This window comes from Pleurodeles waltl, chromosome 5, assembly GCF_031143425.1.
Source record: "Pleurodeles waltl isolate 20211129_DDA chromosome 5, aPleWal1.hap1.20221129, whole genome shotgun sequence".
Classification (NCBI taxonomy): Eukaryota; Metazoa; Chordata; class Amphibia; order Caudata; family Salamandridae; genus Pleurodeles; species Pleurodeles waltl.
The window spans coordinates 318,913,851-318,938,640 of NC_090444.1; the positions used below are offsets into that span (position 1 = coordinate 318,913,851).

Sequence of the window (24,790 nt, forward strand, 5' to 3'; positions counted from 1 at the left end):
CAAGCAAATCGGTCTCATTACGCTTTTTGCCCTTTTTGGATATCAAGGGTGATTTATTGCAGACGACAGAACTAAAATTAAAAAAAATATCAACAGCAAAAAGATGACTTCTCTTGAAATTATATCATTGTGCATGGGATGTATTTTTTGGAGTCCACAAACCAATGCTAGACTACATTTTCAATTCTCAGATCCTTTCACAGTTGTGATTTGATACAACGTAAAATCATGGAAATTATTTACTGCATGAATGGTATCCAGCTATATACAGAGTGTCATACACACACGTAGGTTTTAGAAGGCTTATAGATTTATGAAGCAAATATAAGTATCTTAGCAATTAATTTAAAATAACAAATGTTAAGTTCGGAATTGGGAGTAAATGATTTTTGTTTGTGTGCCCTGTTGCGTTAGAGAAACTAGATAGGATGCGTCGGTGTGAAATACAAGAATGAGAAGTCTGTCATTTGTATTAAGAAATATTTTATTAACAAAACAGTAAATTCCACTTGCTTAGCATTTCCAGTCATGGATACGTTGGCCTTGCAGTAAAATAAAATTGTAAATATCTATCACACAAAGCACTATAATGTTAGGGGCATCTGGCCTCTTTAATTTTTGGGGATGGACCATTTCACACATTACTTTAGTATTCTGTTAAGAAAGGCAACACAGTACAGTAATAGAAAAGATGCCACCTCAGCCTGATAAATTACAGTATGTAGATGGAAAACTAGGGTAGGTAGCTTGACCCCAAAATGGTGTTCCTTTATATTTGCCAAATGTTGCAGTGTTGGTATATATTTCTTCATTGTATTTACGTAAAACAAAATAACAGAAATAAAAGTTGTCGATGTTAAGTATTCTACTCAAATTTCCAGTTTTGATTTTGGTCACTTGTGTTACTTAGTTAATGCACTATCACGCAATTATAAAAACTAAAGTTTGTTGGCATATATTATGGTAGATGAATACAAAGTTCCAGTTCTAGATATTCACTCAGCCAGAAACAATAGATTGCCTTTCAAGCACTTATTCATGTTCATATGGTTAGTCAATGCCATTCTTTTTTATCAAGCAAAGTACAGGATGTGTTATAGAAACATCCAATACCATTTTGAGAAGAACACGATTCAATAACCAACCCCTTATCCTCGTTGCATCCAACTGTTCCTGAGTACAGCCGTGTTTTTTTTGTGTGAAGTTGGAATTCCAGACTCAGAAAATCTGGCACAGGAACAACACTACATGTACCTTATTTGGAACATGCTCGTCGCCACATCTTCAAACACTCACAAAAATAAGAAAGCCCTTTTTTAAAAAAATACATTGTTTTACTATTAAATTTGTTTGGCAACCCCTACAGAGTGGAAGTCTAATCGACTACATGCATTTCATAGGTATGTTCGAGATAGCTGTATCAGTTTTCTTCATTTCCATCGGCCACAGACAGAAGAAACAGAAAAGTTGTTGGGTTGTTGCCCCTGCTGTTTAAAGCTAATTTTAAATTCATTGTTCCTGTGAGTAAAGCGTGAAAATCGCTATGCCTCCCGGAAAGCCACCTAGTGAATCAGTTGATTTCTCTTCATGTATCCTGTCTCAGTCTAATATAATCTTTTGAATTTCTTTCTAAGCAATGTATTACTCGATGATTTATTGCTGTGAGCCTACTCAAACATAACTAAAACAATGTATAGCATTGTTAATATGAGGATATTCCAGCATGTACTTGCAGAATATATTGAGTCAAATATATGTAGAACACAGTGTAGTAATTTATAGCATAGCTCCAGGCCATCATACCATATTTTTCTGTCTTATTAAAGAATAATACTACATAAACAACAGATCTTAAAATACTTTGTGTTGTGGCAAAATGTGCATGTTAAAAAGTGTTCTGTTAAGCACACTATCCACATATTATACTTTTGATGTTTCAAACAAAGAAATCGGTCTCATTAGTTTTAAGAGGAAGGGTTTTTGCATCTGTGTTTATGGGAGAGCGTATTCATAAAGATATAACAGAATACTTGATTACGCTAGGTTACCTTTAGTGATTTTGATGTAAAAAAAACTAAGAAATTAAACCTGGTACTTCTTTTAAAGATAGTTTTTTGGAATGTCAAACTTCGTTAGTCTTACAGTACCATCCTTGATACATGAATGGAATTATAGAGTAAAATAATTGTATATAAATATTAATTTTTGCTTCCTGATCCATCACTTTCATACACAGAACTTAACAATAATGATTAAAAAAGACTGCTTGAAAAGGTGAAAAAAAGTAGTTGTCTCGTATGTACATTCATACACATCCCCTTCAGCATCCTCACAACAATGCAAATTAAAGTGAAAAAAACATATAATATTGGCTGGAAAAGAAAGTCTTGGTTGCTTCAGATGTCATAAAACGTCCTATACCTAGCAACACTTAGAACATTGAAGTTACCAAAACTGGCTGGAGCGAATATATTTTGCATTGTCTATACAACAGGCTATAAAACATCACTTATCACAGTCCAGAAAGCACATATAGATGTGTTTTATATAAACATATGTTGTAACATAGTAAGCGTGCATGAAAATCCTTCCAATGATTGCATCTATGCCCTCTTGTTTTCTTGTGAAAAAGTGCCTTATAGTTTACATTTCTGAAAATAAGGCCTCCAAACTATTTTCCTCACAACCAGAAAGGGGCTTCTTATTTGTACTATACAGACGTCTTCTGAAAAGCCAGCACCTTCATTGTGAATGCAAGTTCCAATCATTGGTTCATTGCACTTGGCAGCAAACTCTTAAAGTGTGCGAGTTGAGCCATATCATATAACGAAAGTCTTATCTGGCAAAAAAGACTAACTCACTTTTCAAGAAAGTGCTAGCACTTTGGCTAATTCCAGATCCATAGGTAGCTTTTTTGTATTGTGCCTTGATGTTGATTTTTTCCTTGATTTATGAATGCGTGGCTGTCATCATTGTCTTTTGAAAATGTTCCAGCAACATAAAGACAGGCAGAGTAAATGAAAACACTGTATTCGGGAATTTTATTGGCTCCTGTGTTTGAAAAACAAAAGTTCATAATGCATGTTTTTCTTTAAAAAAAAACAGTCTCTGCTCTCCGAATGCATTCCCTGTCTTCTTCTGTGTGCTTCATAAAAAGTAAAGTAAATCAGTTTCTATTATGTCTCTGATAAAATGGATAATTCTATACAAGAGTTAATAGGATGTTCTTATCAGACATAATATTCTTTATCCTTATTTTTCTTGTTTTTGTTGGAACTTTTAGCACTATTGGGCTGTTTTTCCTTGATTACAGCCCCATTAGACTGTGCTGAGTTACTGATGTAGTTTCGACTCTCATCGACATGGTAGGAGCCTTCATCTCTGTTTCTGTACTTGTACATGGCATAAAGTAGGATGAGGATGCACAATGCTGCTGCTGCCACAATCCCAACCACCATGCCTGTTGTACTGCTTGACTCTCGAATGACTTCAGCTGAGCCAGGAAAAGATCCTCCACCTGGTCTAGTTGGATTTGCTGTGGGTAAGTCATGAAATAAGGAAATCATAATTAGTGATAAAGTGCAAAAAGGACAAAGAATAATCAGCACTAAAAATTAATACACAATCTCATTAAAGTATTTTAGAAAATTGAGGCCATGCTGTATTTTGTTAAGCAGTATCTTTGAATGAACTTCCTTCTCTACTGATTGGCATTCAAGTTGTATCACATAAGTACAGCACCCAATAAATGCAATGTATAAAGTATTAAGGTGTTGTTAGTTCGTTTGATCTATCATTTTTACTTGGCACGGTGAGGAGGCAGAGATGCCACAGATTTTCCTTCTGCTAAAGCTAATCTCCAAGAACTACCTGCTCTGGGTCAGTAACAGTGTTCTCTTTGTGGCTAGCTTTTGATGACCATACCTATGTTTCCAAACTGTCAAATAACATTACCAATACATTTACTAGCAAAGGAGTAATGTGTCAAATAATGACCAGTCACAAATTATTGGTGAAAAAAGGGATAAACTCAATCTCTTTGCCTGAAAAGAAAATGTGAACCATTATATAGCTATGTGAAGTGAGAGCAAGTAGTATTCTGAACACCAAAACTCTGGAACAGATTGCAGACTGACTTACATTTTAATTTGCTTTTTACACAGTGCTAAATATTACACATTTCACATTTAAGTGATTTATGTAACAAATGTTTCTATTACGCAACTCAGTGAACTTCATTTACTTACCTCAGATGATGAGCCTGACTTGCTGGGATTGAAACTCATGAACTCTTTAAGGCAGGGTTTTGTTGGCAACAAATGTTCAGCTCACTATGTCTTCATCCTGGCCCTAACTGACCCTTATATATTTAAGTTCTGTCATTTTAAAGACACAATCCAAATCTTCAACCAAGTAAGCATCATATTTTAGGATTGCAGCATAGCAAAGCCTTTGCCACACAACCCTAAAGATTTTGAAATAGACAGCTTACAGATAAAGATGTGATGATATTTTAGTTTTAGGACCAGTAAGCAAACTGATTAAGAATATCTGAATGAAATTCCTTAGAAACCCTAGTCTAATTCAAGAGTAATAGTTAAATAAATTAAATAAGAGTGCTAAGATGGATAATCAGTTGTTGATAAATTTGGACTGTAGTTTTCTGAGTCACATGTTTAATGATAAAAAAGACAGAATCAGTAAACATGTGTGCAATTTGATCACCACAAAGCAAATCCTGAAAAATTGTATTGTGTGTTTAGATTATTGTTGGTTGATTTTAAGCTGATATATAACTGGGAGCTTACTACAGCTGCTGATAGAACAGAGGAGATGTAATGGGGTCAGCACCAGGCTGGACCTGGTAACAAGTAGCTTATTCAGAACTCATGAGAAATACTTTACTAAAAGTCCAAACCATTTTAAAAGAAAAAGGAGGGTGAGACGCAGAACCTCTCACATAGCAAGGATAGAGTACTTAAAGGAAGAAAGTAGGGTGTTTACCAGATACTTAATAAACATTACTGGAAATGTATGGATTGCCATCACAAGAGTAGAGGCAAACCTACCCTGGGCTATCCCAATTCAATGGACTGTCTGGTTTGTATTTTAAGTACCTGCCATTTAAGTGGAAACAGTTAGAAACAGTTACATCCCAGGCTTTCCTTGGATGGGCTAGTACCAAATTGTAATGCTTTGGCAAAGGTTCTTGCTCTTAACTGGAGGCTGGGTCGCTTGCTTCTGTTTGGGGACCTCAGTGGGATAGGTGTGTTGTAAGCATCAACAGGCTCGATCTATGAAAATGTTAGTAAGTTAAGGAGTGAGTTTAACATAATTAAAAAGAATGCTCTGAAGTGAAGAAGAGGTTTACGGCTCTGACATGAGAACATGGCCACCTGCATAGAAAGCCTACGCAGAATGAAACATAAGGTTAGTAGTGTCAGAATGTCAAGGGATGTTCTTGTTTGATGTGTTTCAAACAATGACTAAAGATGGATATTGTGGAACCACAAAGACCCATTATAGGCTGCCCCTCCATTTTCACTGGACACAGGTGAATGTTAGGATAATGAATAGCATACTTACCAGATGACTTGCCAGAGCACAGCCTGATTCTGAGACATGTGATGCAGTATCTCCAAGAGAGATACCATTCCATTTGTACTGGTATTCAGAAGACCTTTATGTACCAAGTATGGCAACACTAGGCTTGATTTTAGTGTCTTGAAAAGCTGGCTCATAAACTTAGATAGGTAGGGACTGTAAGCACAAGCAAAGTCAAAGACCCCATTCCTCACGCACAGTAACATGAAATGATCCCTTATGCCTGTTCACAGCATCACCCACTCCCTAATATTCTCTCCACCACCCCCTGTAGCTCACTCTCCCACTCTCACTTCCAGCAAGGACAGATCCTGGATTTTGGGGGCCCGATTTGTGTGAGGTCTCATTAATTTGCCTACAACTTAACACATTCATGTTGGTTTTCATCTCAATAGATGAATCTGCCCAAGAAGCTGCTTTATGCAGACTCAACAGGGATGCAGCCCCTCCTTCTCAGTCAACTACATGCACCTCTTTTCCAGTTTGTGTAGGGCTGAAGATGTAAGGTTTGCATGCAGGCTGAGGGAGCTACAAATGTGGGACAATAAGCTGCACATCCACATGAGCAGCAGGCCTGTTTACAGGAACAATCTGCAGAATGGGCCTTCTTTCAACTGGGACTATAAAAGGGCCTCCATCTCCTAGTTCATTCTGAGCTACACTGTGGCTGTGAGGCACAGGGGAGGAGGGCCCCTGTCATCGGAACAGTTGCAATGAGACAACTCTCTCTTAATTGGGAGGGCATGAATTATGTGAGGAATGGTGTGCAGTTGCCTAGCTGTGTGGCACTAGTATGGAACCCTATGATCACAAACTGAGTGCAAGGCCACGAGCAGTTGCTCACACTGCCCATGCCTAGTTCCAGCCCTGGTTTCCAGCTACCACTTGCTCAGAGCAAGAGGTAAATGGGAGAAGAATAGTCCCCTGAATCTAGAACCCATTTGTGGAAATGGAACAGGTAACTATGGGCCTGCATGTTGTAACCATTTCTGGGGGTAATTACACTGTGCAGGAGTATGATTGCTCTCTCTGAATTCTGTGATCAAGGACCCAATACTTTCAGCATCCCTACATCATGTAACCTGTTGTCAGGGTCTAAGTGGCAAGCCTGGAGGAGTGTCTAAGCTTCCCCAATACAACTGTTTATTGTTGAGGATGCACATTGATGTGGTTGCTCTGGATATTGTGAACCCAGGGACCCTAAATTTATCTGAGGTGACTATTTTATTCCAGTGCTTATAGGTTATGCAACCATGTAATTAAAGATGTGTCTTTTTGCAATGGGACTGCCCCATTGTAGCCAAGACTCCTACAGCCAGATGTACTCAAATGCAATTTTGCATTTCCTAAATAGCAACTTAATGGAAATCGCTATTTGGGAAATGCAAAATGCTATGTACATAGATACTGATTTCCTAAAAGGGATTCCTACAAAATAGGAATCGCTATTAGGAAATGGCAAATAAGGAATCCCATTGCATTTGTGTCAATGGGCCAGTTTTGCATTTACCAAGTAGCGATTTCCTGTTAGGAAATTGCTATTTGGGAAATGGAAAACCAAGGATGGCTATGGGCAAAATACCCCCCTTAGTGCACCCTACAAATACTAGTGCACATGTAGAGCACACATATTCCCATGCGGCATGTGTGTGCTCTATTGCAATAAAAAAAAAAGCTTCTTGGGCTTCTTTTTTAAATTGCACATGGTTACCATCGACTTCAAGTCAATGGTAACTGCAGTTCCTAAATGCCCAGATCGCATTTAGGAAATGCTTTGTACATCAGAATAGGAATCGCACATAGGTAACCCCTATTTGTGATTTCCTATTCTGGGGATCGCAAATTGCTATTTATCCAGGGTAGACATCACAATTTACGATTTCATAAAGGCCTTTGTACATCAGAAAAGGCTGTTTTGCATTTCTTACTGGCTCGAAATACCGATTGGGACCATTAAGAAATGAAAAAGGGCTTTGTACATTTGGCCCTTATTGTAATGTTGACAAGAGTGGGTTTCTTCAAAGAAATTGTTTCTGACATAAAATACTTCATGTTTGATTACATGAACCCAATGTTTAATATGTATGGTGTGGCATATGTGTTTCTGTTAATTTTCAGCCAAACCAATAAACAAGTGATGAGGCTGAACAAGAGCCTAAAAGCCATAATAGTTGGCCTCAAAGAGCTCTTAAGGATGAAATAGCATGTCCTTCTCAGTTGTATTTTGTTTGCCTAGATTGATGTATCAGCACACAAGACAACAATCTTTAATATATTTGAGCTCCTTTGAGGACGGGTTTTTGAAGCTTCCTTATTCTTGAAAGTCATGAGTGTCCTTGACATCCATGAGAGGGCAATAGGAAGAACATGCTAATTAGACCAATATATTTCAAACCTGAAGGAAGTCAGAGAGCTTTTCAGAGATGATCAAACACTTTTATGATGGGAAAGACACTCCAACAGGATAGGAAACAGGACAAGGGCTTTTATATTTTGTCTATTCAACGACCAGGCTACTTAAAGAAAGGTAGATAGAAGGCAGCATAGTGGCACAGAAGAACAGTGTGGTTAACATACTTTTACTTTTAAAGACTGCTTGCCAGCCCCATTGAATCTTCCAAGTCAACAGGTTTTTATCCCACTTTAACTGAGTTGACGTGATGTTGATTTTTGCAGCAAATGAAAGGGGATTGGTGAATAAAAAGCTACTTCTTGACTTTCTACTAGAGAATTAGGATAATGAATTAGTGGAAGGAGGAACCGTCTATTCACTGCACTGGAGATAGCCTACCTGCCAGAATTGTTTTATAGAAACAACAGACAAGTAAGTGATAGTATCACAGATAAAATATCAAAAATGTTGCAATTGAGACTCATTCTGTCAAACTTTAGGTCTTTATCTACCAGACTGATGTCTCTTAGATACGCTTGAAATGAAATGTTCTGTGCGCTATAGGGCATGCAGTTCTGTTCGTGAAATATATGCCCACGCCTTACATAAGCAAGTTGCTCATAGCCAAATTTTGAGGTAAGCTTGTGTTAACTGCATCATACTAGCAGATTTTCCTAACTGAAACTGCTTAGGGAGGCAAGTGTAATTTGCACATGAGTGCTCCTTTTAGTTCAGAGTAGCATTATTTATACCCAGACATGTCTTTCAGAAGCTAGACAACTTAGTTCTAGCTTTAGGATAAGGCTTTAATCGTTCCTGCCTGGATGATATGATTATCTTGAATTTCATCTCAGAAGGCAACCATGTGCGCCTCTATCAAATGCTTCAGGTGCTCAAGCAAGGCAACCTAAATAGCACCCGCAATAAAAGTTTATTAAAGTAACGATCAATTGTCTAACTGGGTCTTACAAACAAACAATTATTCCATTGTAAACTAGGAACATCCCAAAATCCCACAATCAAATCCTTGGCCTAATGGGCTATTGCATATGCATGAAGGGATAGGGGGATATTGCAATGTACTTGACAGAACTCAGGGCCTCATTTAGTAGGAAATGGCGCAGTGTGGTGCCGCAAGCAATATTGCTGCTCCGAGATGTGTCATTTCCAAAACGCAGGGATGCGCCATATTTACAAGAATACGGCACATCCCTGTGTTTTCCTCTGCACTGGCGCTAAATGAGCTGCCTAGCAGCAACTCAGCCACCCTTGTGCCAGGGAGCAAGGATGCCTGCATTGTGGGAGTGATTGTTTATGTGCAGGAAGACACACTTTCCTGCACTTAAATAATCGTTAATGACGAATTGCTCCTTCTATGTGTGCTGCAAAATGCAGCACACATAGAAAGAGCAAAAAAAGAGGAGAAATAAAAGTATTTCTCCTTGTTGCACCACTCTAATGCTGACCCTGGGGTGGAGTTAGTTTTTGGTGCTGGATCAGGTTTACAATATCTTGTAAGTCTATGGCAGCATAAAAAATCAATGGGTGTTGTGTGGGTTTTGCCCACAGCAACACTCATTGCATGCCCCTTGCAGAAAACTGCGTTGGGTGGCTCATATTTACAGGGCTGCATTAAGCCACGTAAAGTGGCTTCACTCCATCTTGTAGAGCAGGGAACAGTGCCACTAGAGTGTCGCTGAAAGTGATGCTCCAGTGGCGCAAGGGTCTCGGAAATAAGGCCCTCAATTCTATGACACAGGTAAGGGCGATTCAATTGGACTACTCTATGAAACAAATCAAACAGTTTTTTAAAGCATTTTTAAGCTTGAGATAGTCAGCAGCAAAGACATGAGACTAGCAACAATTTTCTTTGTTGAAGTGAGAAGGGAAAAGGCTGAGATGTAACTTTATAGTTGAAGACAACTATCAAGTTAAATTAAATGGACCATGACTCGCCATGAGGCAGTGTGGTAATTTGAGAAAAAATAGGCCATATTTATTTGTCTGGTCTTTAATGTCCAGAGTGGCTTTAAGTGGCTTGTTCAGATGAATAGATAAAATCCAAAGCATCTTCCAAGCTCTGACTCCTTATTTCTTCAAGGTTTAAACTCCAATTTGGAACTGAAATCTGGGTGAAATTTGCGCTGCCCAAATAGTTTCAAAATAATGAAGGGGTGCAAACAGCAGGTTGCAGGGGTTGGACCTTTTTGACAGACTTTGGTGGCATGGGTATGGACCCTTTCTGCCTTATTTCTCACCACTACATGTTTTGCCTTTCTGTTCCTCGACATTTGTACACCACTAAGCTCTGACTAATGTATACCCGTCTCACTTCTCTTGTACTTGTTTTCACATGATGAACGCTTCCGTCTTGGGGCACATCAAAATTATAACAAGAGCATTAAAATGTAAATTGAAATTTCCTTAATTTGTGCATGAAGAAGGAATCTGGAGGCAGAATGTCCCCCAACATCGGAATTGTAAGGTTGAGGAAATTAATTTAGTACATGTCTTTCCGTATTTAGCACAGGAGGATTTTCTGTTACCAAAATCAAAATAAATAAATGTGTTTTCATCAAAAGTACACCTTTTCATTATTGGTTTTGCGTGACACTTTTAAATTGACCTTGAGAGATATATTAATCGCTCTTAAAATTCCCCGTTGCATCATTATGTTAGGTTTGAAACAACACAGTGTTACGCTTTTTGGCGATATGTAAGTATATCAAAATAAATTACAGTATTGTTTTAAAGAACCAAGCAAATGGAATACATTTTAAATGTATACCTAACTGTGAATAAAGGTAACAGCATGACAGTTGCCAATATGTTGTATCTAAATATTTATTTCACAAGATCTTCTAAAAGGTTAAATAAGTGTTTAGTCAGACTTCATGTTGGGGAAAACTTTGGCCTTAAGTTAAATAGACTAATGGATGTAATCAAATTTGCATCGGCTTACCTGAAAAGGTTTGATATACTTCAGATGACTCAACTTTGAATATAAGGGTGATTTCACACTGACTAGGTAGGTGGAATTCCTTGATCTTACTATGAAACAGCCAAGCCCTACTGAGTCCAAGCTCAGCATAAGGTTTCTCCCTTTTCTATACATAAGAGATCTCCTCTGGATACAAGAACCCATTGAAAAAAGGACAGCGCAGCTCTTAGGGAAATGTTGAGCCCTCTGCAGTGTTGCAGTTAGAACAAATAGCATATCAGACTTCACTAACTTTAAAGTAATGTTACAAGATGTAGTTGAGGGAGAATGTGTAAATTCGTTTTAAGACAGCATATCATTGTTGCAGGGCAGACTAGAAACAAACACAATATATTCTACTTTTGCCCTATATTGAGCTTTGACGGGACCCACTGACATTGCAGAATAGATTGCCCATATTCACTAGGATTGGAACAAGGAGTCACCACTGCACCATGGAACCGATGGAGTGCTGTGGCTACTACTCTGAAATATATGCTTGCAGGAGGATCCTCAGACTCCACGATGCCTGTTTGACGTGATGCCAGTAGAACTCAAGTAAAAAAGACAAATCTGAGACAGCATTGGCTAATATTGGGAGCGGATTATGTATGTGCCACCAGCCAGTGGATGGCTAAATGCATACAGAGAAAAGATTATTACATTTTGAGATTCCATTCTTTTTTAGAAATTTAAGGTTGTAAAGTGCGAAACGCACATTTCCTCGACTGAAATCTGGTAGCCACAGATTGCAAACCTTAACACTAATTAAGTTAAATAAATTGTGACCTCTGTCAGAACACTGGACGTGCTGCAATCAAGCCGATACAGCTGTACATTTACTGGCCTGTTCCTTCCATTCCCCGGCTGAATTAGTTTCAGCTTGTAAACCTGATCTGTTTCTAAAACTAAAGGAGTTTCAATCTATATATTTGAGAAAACGGCTGTAAAATTCATTGTGGTAGCATTTCTATTTCTAAAAATGTTGTGAGAGAGTATAACCTTCCCATAAATCTAACAGAAGCAATTGGCTGTCCTCAACCCCCCAATGATTTTGTTAAAATTATGTCCGTTTTTGAGACAATGAATTATCACCGCAAGACACTCTAGTATGGTTCCCACTATGTCTAAATGTAATACTGCACTCAGTACATACCAAGCCAGAGGGTACTTTCAATCCCTCTCCATTTCAGGTTTTTCACCTCAGCGTGGGGAATAAAGCAATATTAGCACACCTCCAGAACCCCCCACCCTATCGACTACCCACCAACAAGCTGCGAAACTCAGAATCTTCTGTGTTTCCCTGCACACATACAGTCAGGTAATGCCTGGCCCAATGTGTGTGGATAAACAGCATGAACTTTGTACAGTGCATCCAATCACAAATCTGCACAAGGCACTGTTTGAACCGGGACCAGGATTTCTGCAGCCCTTGGAATGAGAACCTCAGTACAACATTACTCCTACACCCCAGAAACCAGTGACACAACTGGCAATTATAATCAGGGTTATCTATTTCAAATAGTTATCGATTCCAATGGTGAAACTTCATTGCAATTAACAAAATATTAACCTCTAAACGGGGGGAAAAACAAGTCTCTTTACTCGGTCCGTCAGAATAACTAGCAGTTCAGAATGCTCCTTTGTTGGATGGCCTCTTTTTGGGTTTTGAGTTATATTGTGACATCCTCACTAGATGAGCCCTTTACATTCAGGGTAGAGCCCTCTATTTTTAACACATATAGGAGATGATGCCACAAATCCCAATGAATGTGAGAAGCAATCAATGTCGGTGCACCTTTAGATAGATAGTCCAACTCTACTTTCATCAAATAATTAATCTTTTACCACAACAGATGAGGGAACAGAAAATTGAATTGCATTCTAGGCACAAGGGCACAGCGTATGTGACTGAATTGTGATGTAGGGGCAACCTCGAATGTGTTTTTGCAGTAAATGAACTCCACGGAAGTCTGTCAATAAATGATGGACCAAAATAACTCATATTTAAATGTTTGTAAGTGTGTGTTTATCAAGTGCTGTCAATTAACTTTCACTGCCTTGACATCTCAGCTTGCCTAAGTTAGAAAACGCTATGCTCTTCTCTGAGGCCAATAAAGGAAACACAGCATATTCTTGAAAAGTTGATCAAATTCCTTGCCTGCCTGCTGGCATGCCACTAGCTAACAGAACACTTTTACAATTACCTCACCAACCTACTCTTTCCGGCTAGATTGATGCCATTGTGACATTTTTTATGGAATTATAGCTGGGGATATTTTATGTTAAAAACAGTTGGTGTGCTTTTCATTTTTTGTCGTAAAAAGGCCAGCTATTCATATTTGACATTTATATTTGGTATATGAGTGCTCATTATTGCTATTGCTGAAACAAATTTGTGTTAAAATGCTAATGTGACTGCGAGCAGCCTGGAAACCTTGCAAGCAGCCTGGAATCCTGTCATTCATATTTAGGTCTAGCAATCATTATTGTTCCTTTCAGAAATGCCTCATCTCTCAATACTTGTTTTTTTTAAGTGGTTATAAGATGTACTACAGAGAGTGGGCTTTGGGTCAACCATGTTAAATCATTGGCTCTCTTGTAGGTTTTGAGGGTTACCTTTGAGTAAATAGGCTGTCCTTCAAACACATGGCATGTTGAGGAAAGTTACATTGTTTCCAATAGGTTTTGAATACAAGTATGGATTCAAGTAGTCCTCTTAGGCCTGCCAAATGCAACATTCTTTTTTTTAAAAAGGTAACTCGATTTCTGTGAAATTCTGCATCACCACAGGGTGACACTTGCCATGCTAATCAGCTGATCTCATCTGACAATGTGTTAAAGCTTTGGGTCAGGTCTGCAAGGAGCATTGTCCATCACTGGCATGCTAAACAAGGTGTTCTATTATCTTCTTCTGTAATGAGAAGGTCATTCAACACACGCACTGTCGCCTCGCCCTACAGCTTCTCACCAGCGGTGCCTGACTAGCTCAAATATTTGAGCTGCTATATTGACTTGGCGTACTAGGGAAGCTTGCACTACTGTTGTCTGTCCTGTACTTTTTCTGCACTTGTACTTGTTCTGTGTATGGGGAGCTTTCAGTACTGTTCAGTGTGCTGTGTCCGTTCTGCTTGTGAATGAAACCCGCACGACAGCTGGCAGTGCTCCATTTTATTTGAGTTTGGGTGCAATTTCAAACTGTGAATGATCTGTCAGTTCTGTGGAATGTTAGGGAATCTTCTGCAGCTGCATCCAGTTCTGTACTTGTCCTCTATGTGAAGATTTATGGGTTGGAAAGACCAACTGGCTTTTTAGTGATTAGCTTAGGTCAGCTAGGTTAGATTATTTTGGAGAATTTTCAGACCTAGGAACACTGTGAGCCCAATTCAAAGTTTGACAGGCATGTTTCTCCATCCCACCCATGATGGATTTCCCGTCCGCCATCATACAAGTGTCATTGGATGTAATGCATTTGTAAGAAGGTGGCAGTTATCCTAACCATGATGGAGTAAACCGCTCATCAAACTATAAATTACGCCCTTTATTTTATGTTTTCTCTTTCGCTTACTTGATAACAGTTAAGCTGGTATTGTCTATGTACTTCTTTTATTTTTATATACCACTCATATGCTCTATGGGAGGTTTCAGGGTATTAGATGCCACAAAATCACTGTGGAGCCAGAAAATAAGAAGTGCAACTGAACATGGAAGACTTTAATACCTTAGCTTGGCCTTGCTTGATTGAACAACCATGGGCTGTATCATGGACAATATGAGGCAATTAAAAATTGGATTGTGCACATGATTTGCAATCATTTGCCCAGATGTGTTGCTGTGATTTCTATCAGTCCTCTGTTGCGTTAAGCGCTGACACACAGCACAGCTACATTTTCCTCAGGTAGTGCACAGTAACTGAGGATGTTGCCTGTGGGAACACTGCAAAAAACAGGAGCGAGATCTATTCTCTCTAAGGAACAACTTCATAAAATGTGTGCTAACTGATGAAAAATATAATACAAGAATCAGAGCTAATCACAAGGGGCAAGTGGGCCCTTTACTAATTGGACAAATAAATCACAGAAACACGGCATAAAAGTGCAAACTGTGCTGTGCAACCCAGATTTTTGCCCGTACTCACATGGTTCATAGTATGGCCCAATGCAATCGCCCTAAATCAGCTGGGCAGCGGGCATTGCACGTTTATTTAAGGTAGACATTGAGCATTTCATATTCACTCTATTCTCCTTCAAATAGCATGTCAGTGACCCCTTGTATAGCAGATCCAGGATGCTCTTAAGTACATCATTAGTTTAAAACTGCATGGGGCAGACCAAGCAACTGTTAGGACTGCACAAGACGTATTCGTGTTCACTTTTTATTTCTAGAGTTAACATCAGAAATTCTACTACAATGTTAGTTTGTCACTTCACAGACTATCTGTGTTTTTGATAATTCATCTACCGTCCCTTCACTGTTCGCCTGTAACATAAGGCTATATTTGTTTACGTTTCTACGTAAACAAATATAACTTCAAACTGAGATCTCGGGCTTTCTAATATGTACGTGGAAAGCTCTCACAAGTGGGCCACTGGGAAATCCGTGTTCGAGAGTTATGAGAGTTCTCATAAAAGAAATCACTTTGCTCAGGTTCTTAGGTGTGTCTAGGATATAAAGAGATCAGTGGTAAATTATACCTGCCTCAAGTTAACAGGTCACTTCTTCAACATTTGGAAGCATTATTCATCAGCCTAAACTCAATGGCTTATGTTATGACCAGGATCCTGTGATGCCTGCAGTGTCCATACATTTTTCTGACCGGTAGCTGTTTTAAAATGATTTGGTAAACGCAACTGTCTGGGTGAATCTTTTACTAAGTGGTCTAATCTCACAATGATCACTTATTTCAAGTTATGTGAATTTTGCAACTTTTTTGCATTTAGCAGTTGCATTTTTTTGTCCTCAGAAAATGTCTCTCAGGAAATGTAAAATTAATGTCTGCTACGGACTGCTGAAACCCATCTCCTGTTGGTGTTTCAAATTATTTTTATGTGCAAAGTTTACCACTTATTAAATATGATAGTGTAAACCAGTGTTAGCCTATGGAAGACCCAGCTTTGCAACAGTGAAAAATGACTTTGAAGTTTTTTTTACTGTCAAAGCATGTAAAACAAACCCACACACCTTGCCCTATGGGCACTTAGGAAATACAACTGGGAGCCTGTGCCTGCAGTAAGAAGATGGTGGTGCAAAGTGGAGCGGTGTGACGGTGATGAGGTAAGTGTTTTTTTTCTTAATTAATTTAATTTGTAACCCCCCCTCTGCGAGCGGCCCCGCCCCTTCTGCGCTCAGCAAGCCGCCACTGGCACTCCACACTGAAAATCAGCATGAACAGTACCATGCGGTGTGCCAGAGGGTGCAGCTACTTGAGTTGATTTTGTTGTTGCTCAAGTAGGTTTTCTACTAGAGCATCAGTCTTCTGACCACGAATGGTCAGGGCCACCCCCAACCTCCTGATTTACAAAAATCTCACTGAATGTCCTGCTGGCAAAAGGAAATCATGCTCACGCTCTCCAACCTACTGTTCTGGGGTCACACACGAGAAAAAAAGTCTACCATGTGGTGATTGGTGGATTTTGGCCGGAACTCTGTGTTGCCAGAGTAATGCAGAGTCACCAAAATTCCACCAGCTCCGCTGGCAGAACAGACTAGCTGCCCACTTCCACCATATACTATGGAGTTACAAGAACATTAAAGGTGTCAGTAAGGTGTATACGAATTAAAACTTTTTTTTAAAGAAAGGACACGAACATTTTATCACTGGTAAAGTGTACAGAGCCCTAGGGTCAACAAAAAATGAATTCAACAACAGAAGGCAAAAATCTTGGGTGACCCAGCACAAACGGTAAATGTTCTACAATTAAATAGTATACTATAATGATTAATCAACAATAATTATTAAAAATAATAGTATTGATAATGGATTGATGAAATCTGCACATTCTTTTAAACCGTTTGCAACACATACTCATTTGCTTAACGAATACTGCACACTGAGGGAAACAAAAGCAGGAAGCGGAATTTCTGAGTAAACCACAGATGGAACATAAAAACTTGAAGTGCTAGCAGCACATCATTTGAATGACAGAAATTGGCAGCCATCCTGTCTAGTAGAGCTTCTTTGAGAAAACAATTTGCAAGCCGTGCTTATAGAATTTTTCCTCATTGTGAGTTTTTGACCAGTCTTTCCTTTTTCCTCCCGCAAAGGATTAAATTGCATTGACTTTAAATTGCGGCCACGTCTTTGGAACGCTTACAGACAATGCTCACTTAAAGTCTGAGCTCTGCCGTGCCGACATTATGCACTTAAATGTTATTATTCTCTGGTTATACATGAAAATACTACTTAATGGGGAAGCGATGCTCTGGCTGTTTCCAATATCTACTTTCCTTTATTGTCACGGACTGACTGACAATTGGCGCAGTTAACTCCACCAGCGTTTGGAAATTGAAATTAAGTCAGCCTTTTTAAACATCTCACCTTTCGGTGCGTTCAACATGATGGATGGAAACGGGAGGCGTGAACAGCGGTTCATGCCAATTGCGCTGCTTACGCTGCACCTGCAAATAGCTACAACTGGAATTATTTTTTAGAGGCGGATGTACACGCGATTTGATCGGCTTAGTTCTGTTTTGCAAGAAGTAGAAAAGCCACCCGAGCAGATTTGTTAAATGGACTGTAAGAAGACAGTTGAGGTATCATTACAGCCAGTTTGAGACAAATACATTAATTCTTTACACATTTCGAACAAAAAATGGCCCCACCAAATAAATTTGTAGAAGAAAGTAAGCTGGTGAATACAGGAGTGGGGGAAGGTTTCGAATAACCTACGACGTATTAGGACGATTTGTTCCAGCAGTAGTGGCAATGGGTCAGTATGCCTCTATGTCAAGCCAGCCTGCTCAAGCTGTCCATTGAAATAGTCATTTGCCAGTCATTCCAAGCTGATGGACACAATTCCATCCTAAGGGTTTTTGAGGCCCTGGACGAAGAATAATTTGGGCCTTCTGTTCGGAACAAATTTTAATTTTATTACTTATGCTCCCCTAATTCAACCTTGCATGATGTCAAACAAAATTGAATTATACTTTAATTTAAAAACAGCTAAAAAGTTCTCCTGGGTCATCAAAATTCCCAAAAATGACACATGGTAGAGAAATTCAGAGGTGGAGATAAGCAGAGAGATCTTTTGATAAGGAAATGACAAAGGTGTGATAGAATTGGAGAAAGTGTACTTTACCATGGGGCCCCTTGGAAAAAGGCCAATTGCCCAATTCACCAATGCCTTAAAACATTTCTGGATGGACAATGAAGTCACGTTTTAAGGAATGTTGCAGAATGGTTGCATTGGTTTTGGTTATTTGGGTACAACACCTGATCATCATTTTCATAAACAAATAATACAAAGTCAATCACCCACCTCCCTTATTAGAAAAAGATACAGAAGTCAAGAGGGGTAAGGGTGTGCTTACACATGCGTTCACACATTACTGGTACTGAAAAACTGAATAGTTTACATCAGTCATTATGGTACTACCCATCTAGACTTTATACAATTATTTGCACCTTCATTAGGGATCGGGTTTGATAGCAGAGCTGTCAAAAGACCTACTATCTCAAGTATGTATGTTTACAGTAGGTATTGGCTCTGTGTCCATCAAACATTAGCTTTTTTTTACCAACATTTTTCAGCCATTTACAAGGACTATGTCAATCGTGTACTGACGGGGCACTGAGGAGTATTTATCTTACATCTAACACTATTGGCTCTATCATTCCACTTCCAATCGAGTAAATGTATCGACCAGCATGAGGGAATATTTAACAACTACAAGCCTCCTTCTTGGATTCTCAATGACTGATTCCCCTGTGTCCACTTTCCTTGCTGTCTGCTACCCCTAACCAGTGTGTTGCTACTTGTTCTTATTGCACTTCTGCTCCCTCTTTCCACAGTGTCATGCACCTCATTGTCCTACCAAGTGTGGCACTCCAAGTTTCCCTGTCCTTCCCTCCCATGTGTTGCCCCTTATTCCTCTTTCTGACATTTTTTGTGTATGTCTTGCTTCTCACTAGTGTCCTCCGGCCCATTTTTCCACATCAATGCTTCTGCTTCCCTTCTGGGTCCTTTCTGTGCCACTACTTCCCCGCACCCCATCTCTCGCACCTTCTCTCCCCCCACCATCACTTTGGCCTCCTCACTACATTCCCTCACCCCCTTCTTGGAATGCCAATTCCACAGCAACAAGTGCAGAGCTGTGTACGCGCATCCTTTCTGTCTATGTATGGTTCTCATGGAAACGCTGCAATCTCCATTGAAGCCTCCATTGATTTAATTAATGGTCTCTTTCGGTTTCTAAGTGAAATGAAGCTTGAGAGGCAAGAGTCCCTTCTTTTTAGTGCTTCGTTTCTTTCTATATAAAACAAATGATAGAAAAGAATAAAGAAGGCTCCCTTGCCACCTGACAGTCAATTCACAGAGAAACTAAAAGAGGACTGTTATGAAGGCAAGGGTGTCTTCATTACGGACTGCCTTTCGGCCAATAGATGTGGCTGGCTTTAAAGTGTTAACACTGCACTTTCAATGCATCAGCCCATTAAATACAGACCAGTTGTGCCTTTTCCTGACTTAATTTAATACATCTGTTTATTTGTTTTTTTCTTCTTCTCTAACCTCACTACAAATTTAAAGAATCAGGGAACACTGCACAAAGGCAAAAAGAATGCCTTACTCAAGCAGCAACTAAAATAAAGAATGTGTGGTATGAGAGGAAAATATGGGAAATCCAGAAGTAATTCTATTCAGGGAGTTTTCAGAGGATCAAAGGGACTGCAAACACGGTCTTCTGTGAAAACAGAACCCATACTTATGTATGCGCTGAAGGTGTGTCTACATTTTCATTCTCACCATGTCTTTGAAAGATATAGACGTGGTTATCCATGTTAATGCTGCGCTTTTTCTACCCAATCAATGCAGTGTGTCATTCCGTAAATGTTGTCCATTTTGTAAAAAAATTATTTTGTTTCTCAAGAGATAAGGGTTTCATCATTCCTGGATCAAAGCTTGGTGACTTCTGTTTTTTAAGTGAATTATATGTCTATCTTTTTGATGCATTGTTGTTTATCCCCTTACTAAATGTAATTTGAAATAGATCACCCTGCACTAATAGCATATATTTTAGCAATACATGCTACTGCAATCTTACATAGCCTTTTTTTTTACTCAGCTATGCACATTGTTTTATACCAATTGTTATGCTTTGAAATGTGGCAATCAGTAAATGTAGGCAGTTTACCAATTATATTTTTTGAGAGAATAATACTCGATTACATGTAATTGATTATGGCCATGAACGTCTATTTCACATTTAAATAGAATAATCATTTTGGATTTAGGCAATATATACATCTATCAGTGCTGAAAAACTGTCAGCATTTTACGAGCCAGAAGATAAATAATATTGAAAACTTGAAATGTGAATGGATCAGTCTGAATTAGATATATTTATTCTGAGACATAGGATCACCTTACTACACACCTTAACTAAACTTTAGAAATTAAGAACTACTATGACAGTTTCACAATCCACACAGCGTGAATATAAAAATGATAATCTAGTAATGCATTCTGGTTCCATCAGCTTCAGCAACTAAACTCCTTGAATTAAGATGTGACAAAGAGAAGTATGGAATCTGGCTTATCATTGTAGTCTCAATTTAGCAGTGTAAAACTGCAATGCGGCTTGTCAAAATTAATCCTTTTGACATGTCTAAAGTAGGACTTGGTGAAATTTTAATTACACCGAAGTAATAGGAGTAGTCTTGGTAAGTTCTAATTATTCTTGTAAAGTTACTGAAAATTATGTGATTTCACCCACTCGCGTAATTTTTTAGATAATTAGAGCACATATGATTACCCAAGATCACAGAAACAAAGTGCTGCTGTTCCTGGTCTGTTGCATTTAGTGCTATTTTCTTAGTGCAAAATGCATCCTCTCCTCCATTTTGGATGCAAGGGGCAATTTTGTACTAAGAATGTAGCACTGAATGCAGGGTTAACCTCCATATTGTTTGCCTAATCTTGTGTAATTTAGTTGTAAGTAACACATAATCATGCAACAGCAAATTACGCGAGTCAAACCCACCCCTAGTCTAAACCTTATTTAAATATTAATTAGTCACCCCTATGTCTGTCACGTCACTCTCTCGTGATCAAATGTGGCTTCACCTCAGGGATCTATATAAAAAACTACAGTGCTTACATTTTGTATTCAAAACTAGTGAGGCATTCTTGAATGCCATTTTGGTTGGAATATGACTTGCTGAATTTAAAGCATTTCGTGAGGAGCACTTCCGGAGAAAATTGAGATGTTAGTTTCTCCAAGGGGTTGGACTGAGCTTGCCTCCTGTTAAGAAGGATCAGGGACATCAGAGGCGTCACCTGACAGCCCCTGGGTTCTCTTGCAGAGGACCCTGGCTTGCTAAGAGGTGCCTACTCCAGTTCTTCGGCCCTTGGGAGTGAAATCTGACATAAAACAAGAAGAGACAGGAAGATCGACTCCAGAACCTGAACCACTGCCTGACTCCGGGATTCTGCCTGCACCCAAAGCTGTGGTCCCCATTGAGGTTTTGAACTAATTTTAGACTCACACTGATACTGAAAAGACCTAATCATTTTGTAATATTTTTTCTATTTAAAAATAAATACATTTTTTTACCATATGTGTGTAGTGGCCCAGAATGTTTTGCTCAGTAAAAAGACGTTCATTTGTAACACTCCTGTCACATGTAAAAGTGTGACTTGGTAGAAGGAGAGTAGATTTTACAGTCTTGCCTAACCTTCACAGTTTTCCATTGGATATGCAGATAGTTTAGGGCTGATCACAATGCAGCGCAGCTGCCTCAATTCTAGGAATAGCTGACCATAGAAGGAGTGTTTCTCTTTTACAGTAACTCTGAGCTTATCCAATTGGCACTAAGTAGACATAGGTTTTGTGCTTTTTCCTACTGGTTGATGGCCTAATACACAAGGTCACTTTGGACGAAAACTCAACAGCCCTCTCATCTGCCCAGTAGGCAGACATGTACTTCTGTGAGTGCTATGACCCTACCATCTCATTCCTTTGTTTTTACAGTTCTTGTGACAGAATGTTCACCTCCATATTAACGTTATGGTGACTAGCTGTAGGTGTAATATAAATGGCATCCTGTGCAGAGTCATTGACCGCTATTTTACACTCCTCAAGGTCCAGCGACAATGTTGCATATATCTATTGTTCAAATGCCATCTCTGGAAATCTAACAGGCATTTTATTTCCTGCTGAACGAAAGAAGTTGCACAATACAAAAAAAGAAGATATTCACTTACATTGTGACTGTGGTTTGTCACACGTGATAACATTAACACGGACAATTTAGACATGAAATGAAAGCCAAACATCTACAGCCATATGTGATCCCGTTATGCATTTCAGGCACGCTTACAAGATTTCCACTTCATGGCTATTTCCATTTTACACTTGACAGTGCTGTATGATGTTTATACCAAGTCACCTGTTGTTTTTATCACATTAGACAGATCAGTCTGGATGTAAATCATCTGCTGGGATGAACAGCAAAGAGAACCTCAAGAGGTAATCATTCAACAAGAACATGCAAGCCTATGGTGACTACGTTGTGCCTTGAATAAGGATTCTTGCTCACTACATGCACTTCAAATGAAGGGGACGTGCCCTTAAATTACTATTAGAGAAAGAAATGCTTTTTGCATTTTAGTATATAAATATAAAGGGAAAATATGTACTGTACAATAGATTCAAAATAAAAAGAACAATGTACAACACTTGTTAATGTTTATGTATTTGATACACAATGGTATCTTAATTGGTGCATTTCCACAATAGCTCATCTTTCCTTGTGTTTGACTATGGTGGGTTGATAGCAAAGCTATACATAAATGCGTTTTACTATGAGAATGTTTGATTATCCTTCTTTGGAGCTGCCATTTTGGTGACAATATCTGAACTTGTAATAATACACCTTGTGGCTAGGCGTGGTGAAATTTCAATTATGCCTGAGTCATTGGAGTAATCTGGGTAATTTTGCGTTACTCTTTTGATGTGAAATCAATGACAAGTACACAATTCCTCTGGTTCATGTAATTATGACTAAGTTGGCAGAAAAATTGTACTGCAGAAGCACAGGAATAATGATTTTAGCAAGTGGCTGCTGCTGTTCGTGTTCTGGTGCATTTAGCGCTATATTAGGTCAAATGTATCCACTAGTCCATTTTGAATATGAGGGTGTGTTCTGCACTAACAAAATAGCTCCAACTGTGGTGTTATGCGCTTCATGTAACTCAGTGCAATCTCATGTACTTTTTCTGTAATATCACATAATTACATTACAGCAAATTATGAGAGTTACACCCACACCTACGTGTGGCTTAATGAGGTCAAATGTAACTTCAACACTTTTCTACAATGTCCAAACCAAAATTTATTTTTGCACTATACCTTTGCCGTGTTATCACATGTATTAATAGCACAATTGATATTTGTGCATGTATTTGTCCGTAAAAATCTGCATTCTGTACTATACAAAATGAAGGATTAATGTTTAGTTGAAAAAGCAAATGTAGCACTCAATATCAGAATCATTGCCAATGTACTGTTTCAGAAACTATGCTTTGTTCTGCGAAGATCACACATGTACCTCGCTATTGATGTAAAGGAAAAAGTAATAAAAAAGTTGACTAACCTAACCCACCTGAGCTTGGCTCACACGGATCAATGTCTTCATCATCACTCGGGCATTCAGCTGAGGCCACCAAAATGTCATCAGTGGTCTGCAAAGCAAGAAAAGTGACAAAATAAATTCGGCTTGATCAATATTATGTTAACTTTACACCATGAGTAACTTGACGGTAACAAAGTAACTCAACGATGTGCTGACAAACAAGACCTACCCCACCTATTTCTTTTCATGCTCTCCCCCATTTGACAATGTGCTGAATTCAATCAGAATGCAGAGTTTGTTACTTATTGGTACCTTTGACACTTATCACCTACTGCTCCCATTTTAATAAATACTTAATCGATCTTCTTAAACCTGCAGGCGTTGGTCAATAACATTTCCACAATATCATCCTTGCTTTTCATCTTTACTCTTGGTTGTAAAGTGGCCTTGAATATCCTTTTCTTTTCAAGTATTCTTTTCTGCAAGCAAGGCCCTTCTCAGTAATTATACTGGTTCTCCCCACAAACAAAGATGCTCCTAGAACATGATAGGTCCAGGCCTGCAACAAATGAAGCCCTCCACTCACTTCATATATCTTTGACTAGTTGACATTTAATTATCACATGTGAAAAATTGTTGCTACACCTGGCTTACCATTTGGCAAGTCCTCTTCCTACACATGAGCTCAAGGGTCATGAAGGGAATGGCAGGAACAGAAAGAAAACAAGATATGGAAAGCCCTGTTTACCTTCACATTTTTTAGGGATTGTTCTTACACAAATCCCAATGTTAGCAATGTGGCAATAGGTCAACCCTATGAAATTGTTGGGCCTTAATGAGTGTGTGATGTAGCTACTGCTACCCTTGGCAATTTGTGGATTCAGCATACATGAGCTTGGCTCTTGACATGAGTCCCAGCTACAATTGAGCAAGATTTACACCTAGTGGATCCTGTGATATAGACCTAATTGTATTAACGAAGGTTACATTTTTCTTGTGCGCCTTTATTTTGCTCTGAATC

The 24,790-nt window shown here is 38.8% G+C and overlaps 1 protein-coding gene across 27 annotated transcripts in view; it reads right to left on the minus strand.

Moving 5' to 3' along the window:
* Positions 1–466: 466 nt before the first annotated feature.
* Positions 467–24,790, minus strand: part of NRXN1 (neurexin 1) — a 1,474,248-nt gene continuing 1,449,924 nt past the window's right edge. For 14 of the 27 annotated variants that reach the window (XM_069234058.1, XM_069234055.1, XM_069234049.1 and 11 more), the window contains 2 exons: positions 23,800–23,878; positions 467–3,535 (listed from right to left, as the gene is read on the minus strand). In XM_069234058.1, coding sequence (XP_069090159.1) covers positions 3,231–3,535; positions 23,800–23,878 — 384 coding nt within the window. In that variant the 3' untranslated portion in view covers positions 467–3,230. Of the gene's footprint in view, positions 3,536–23,790; positions 23,879–24,790 lie in introns of all 27 variants that reach the window. The other 13 variants (XM_069234065.1, XM_069234053.1, XM_069234062.1 and 10 more) reach the window with 1 other exon arrangement.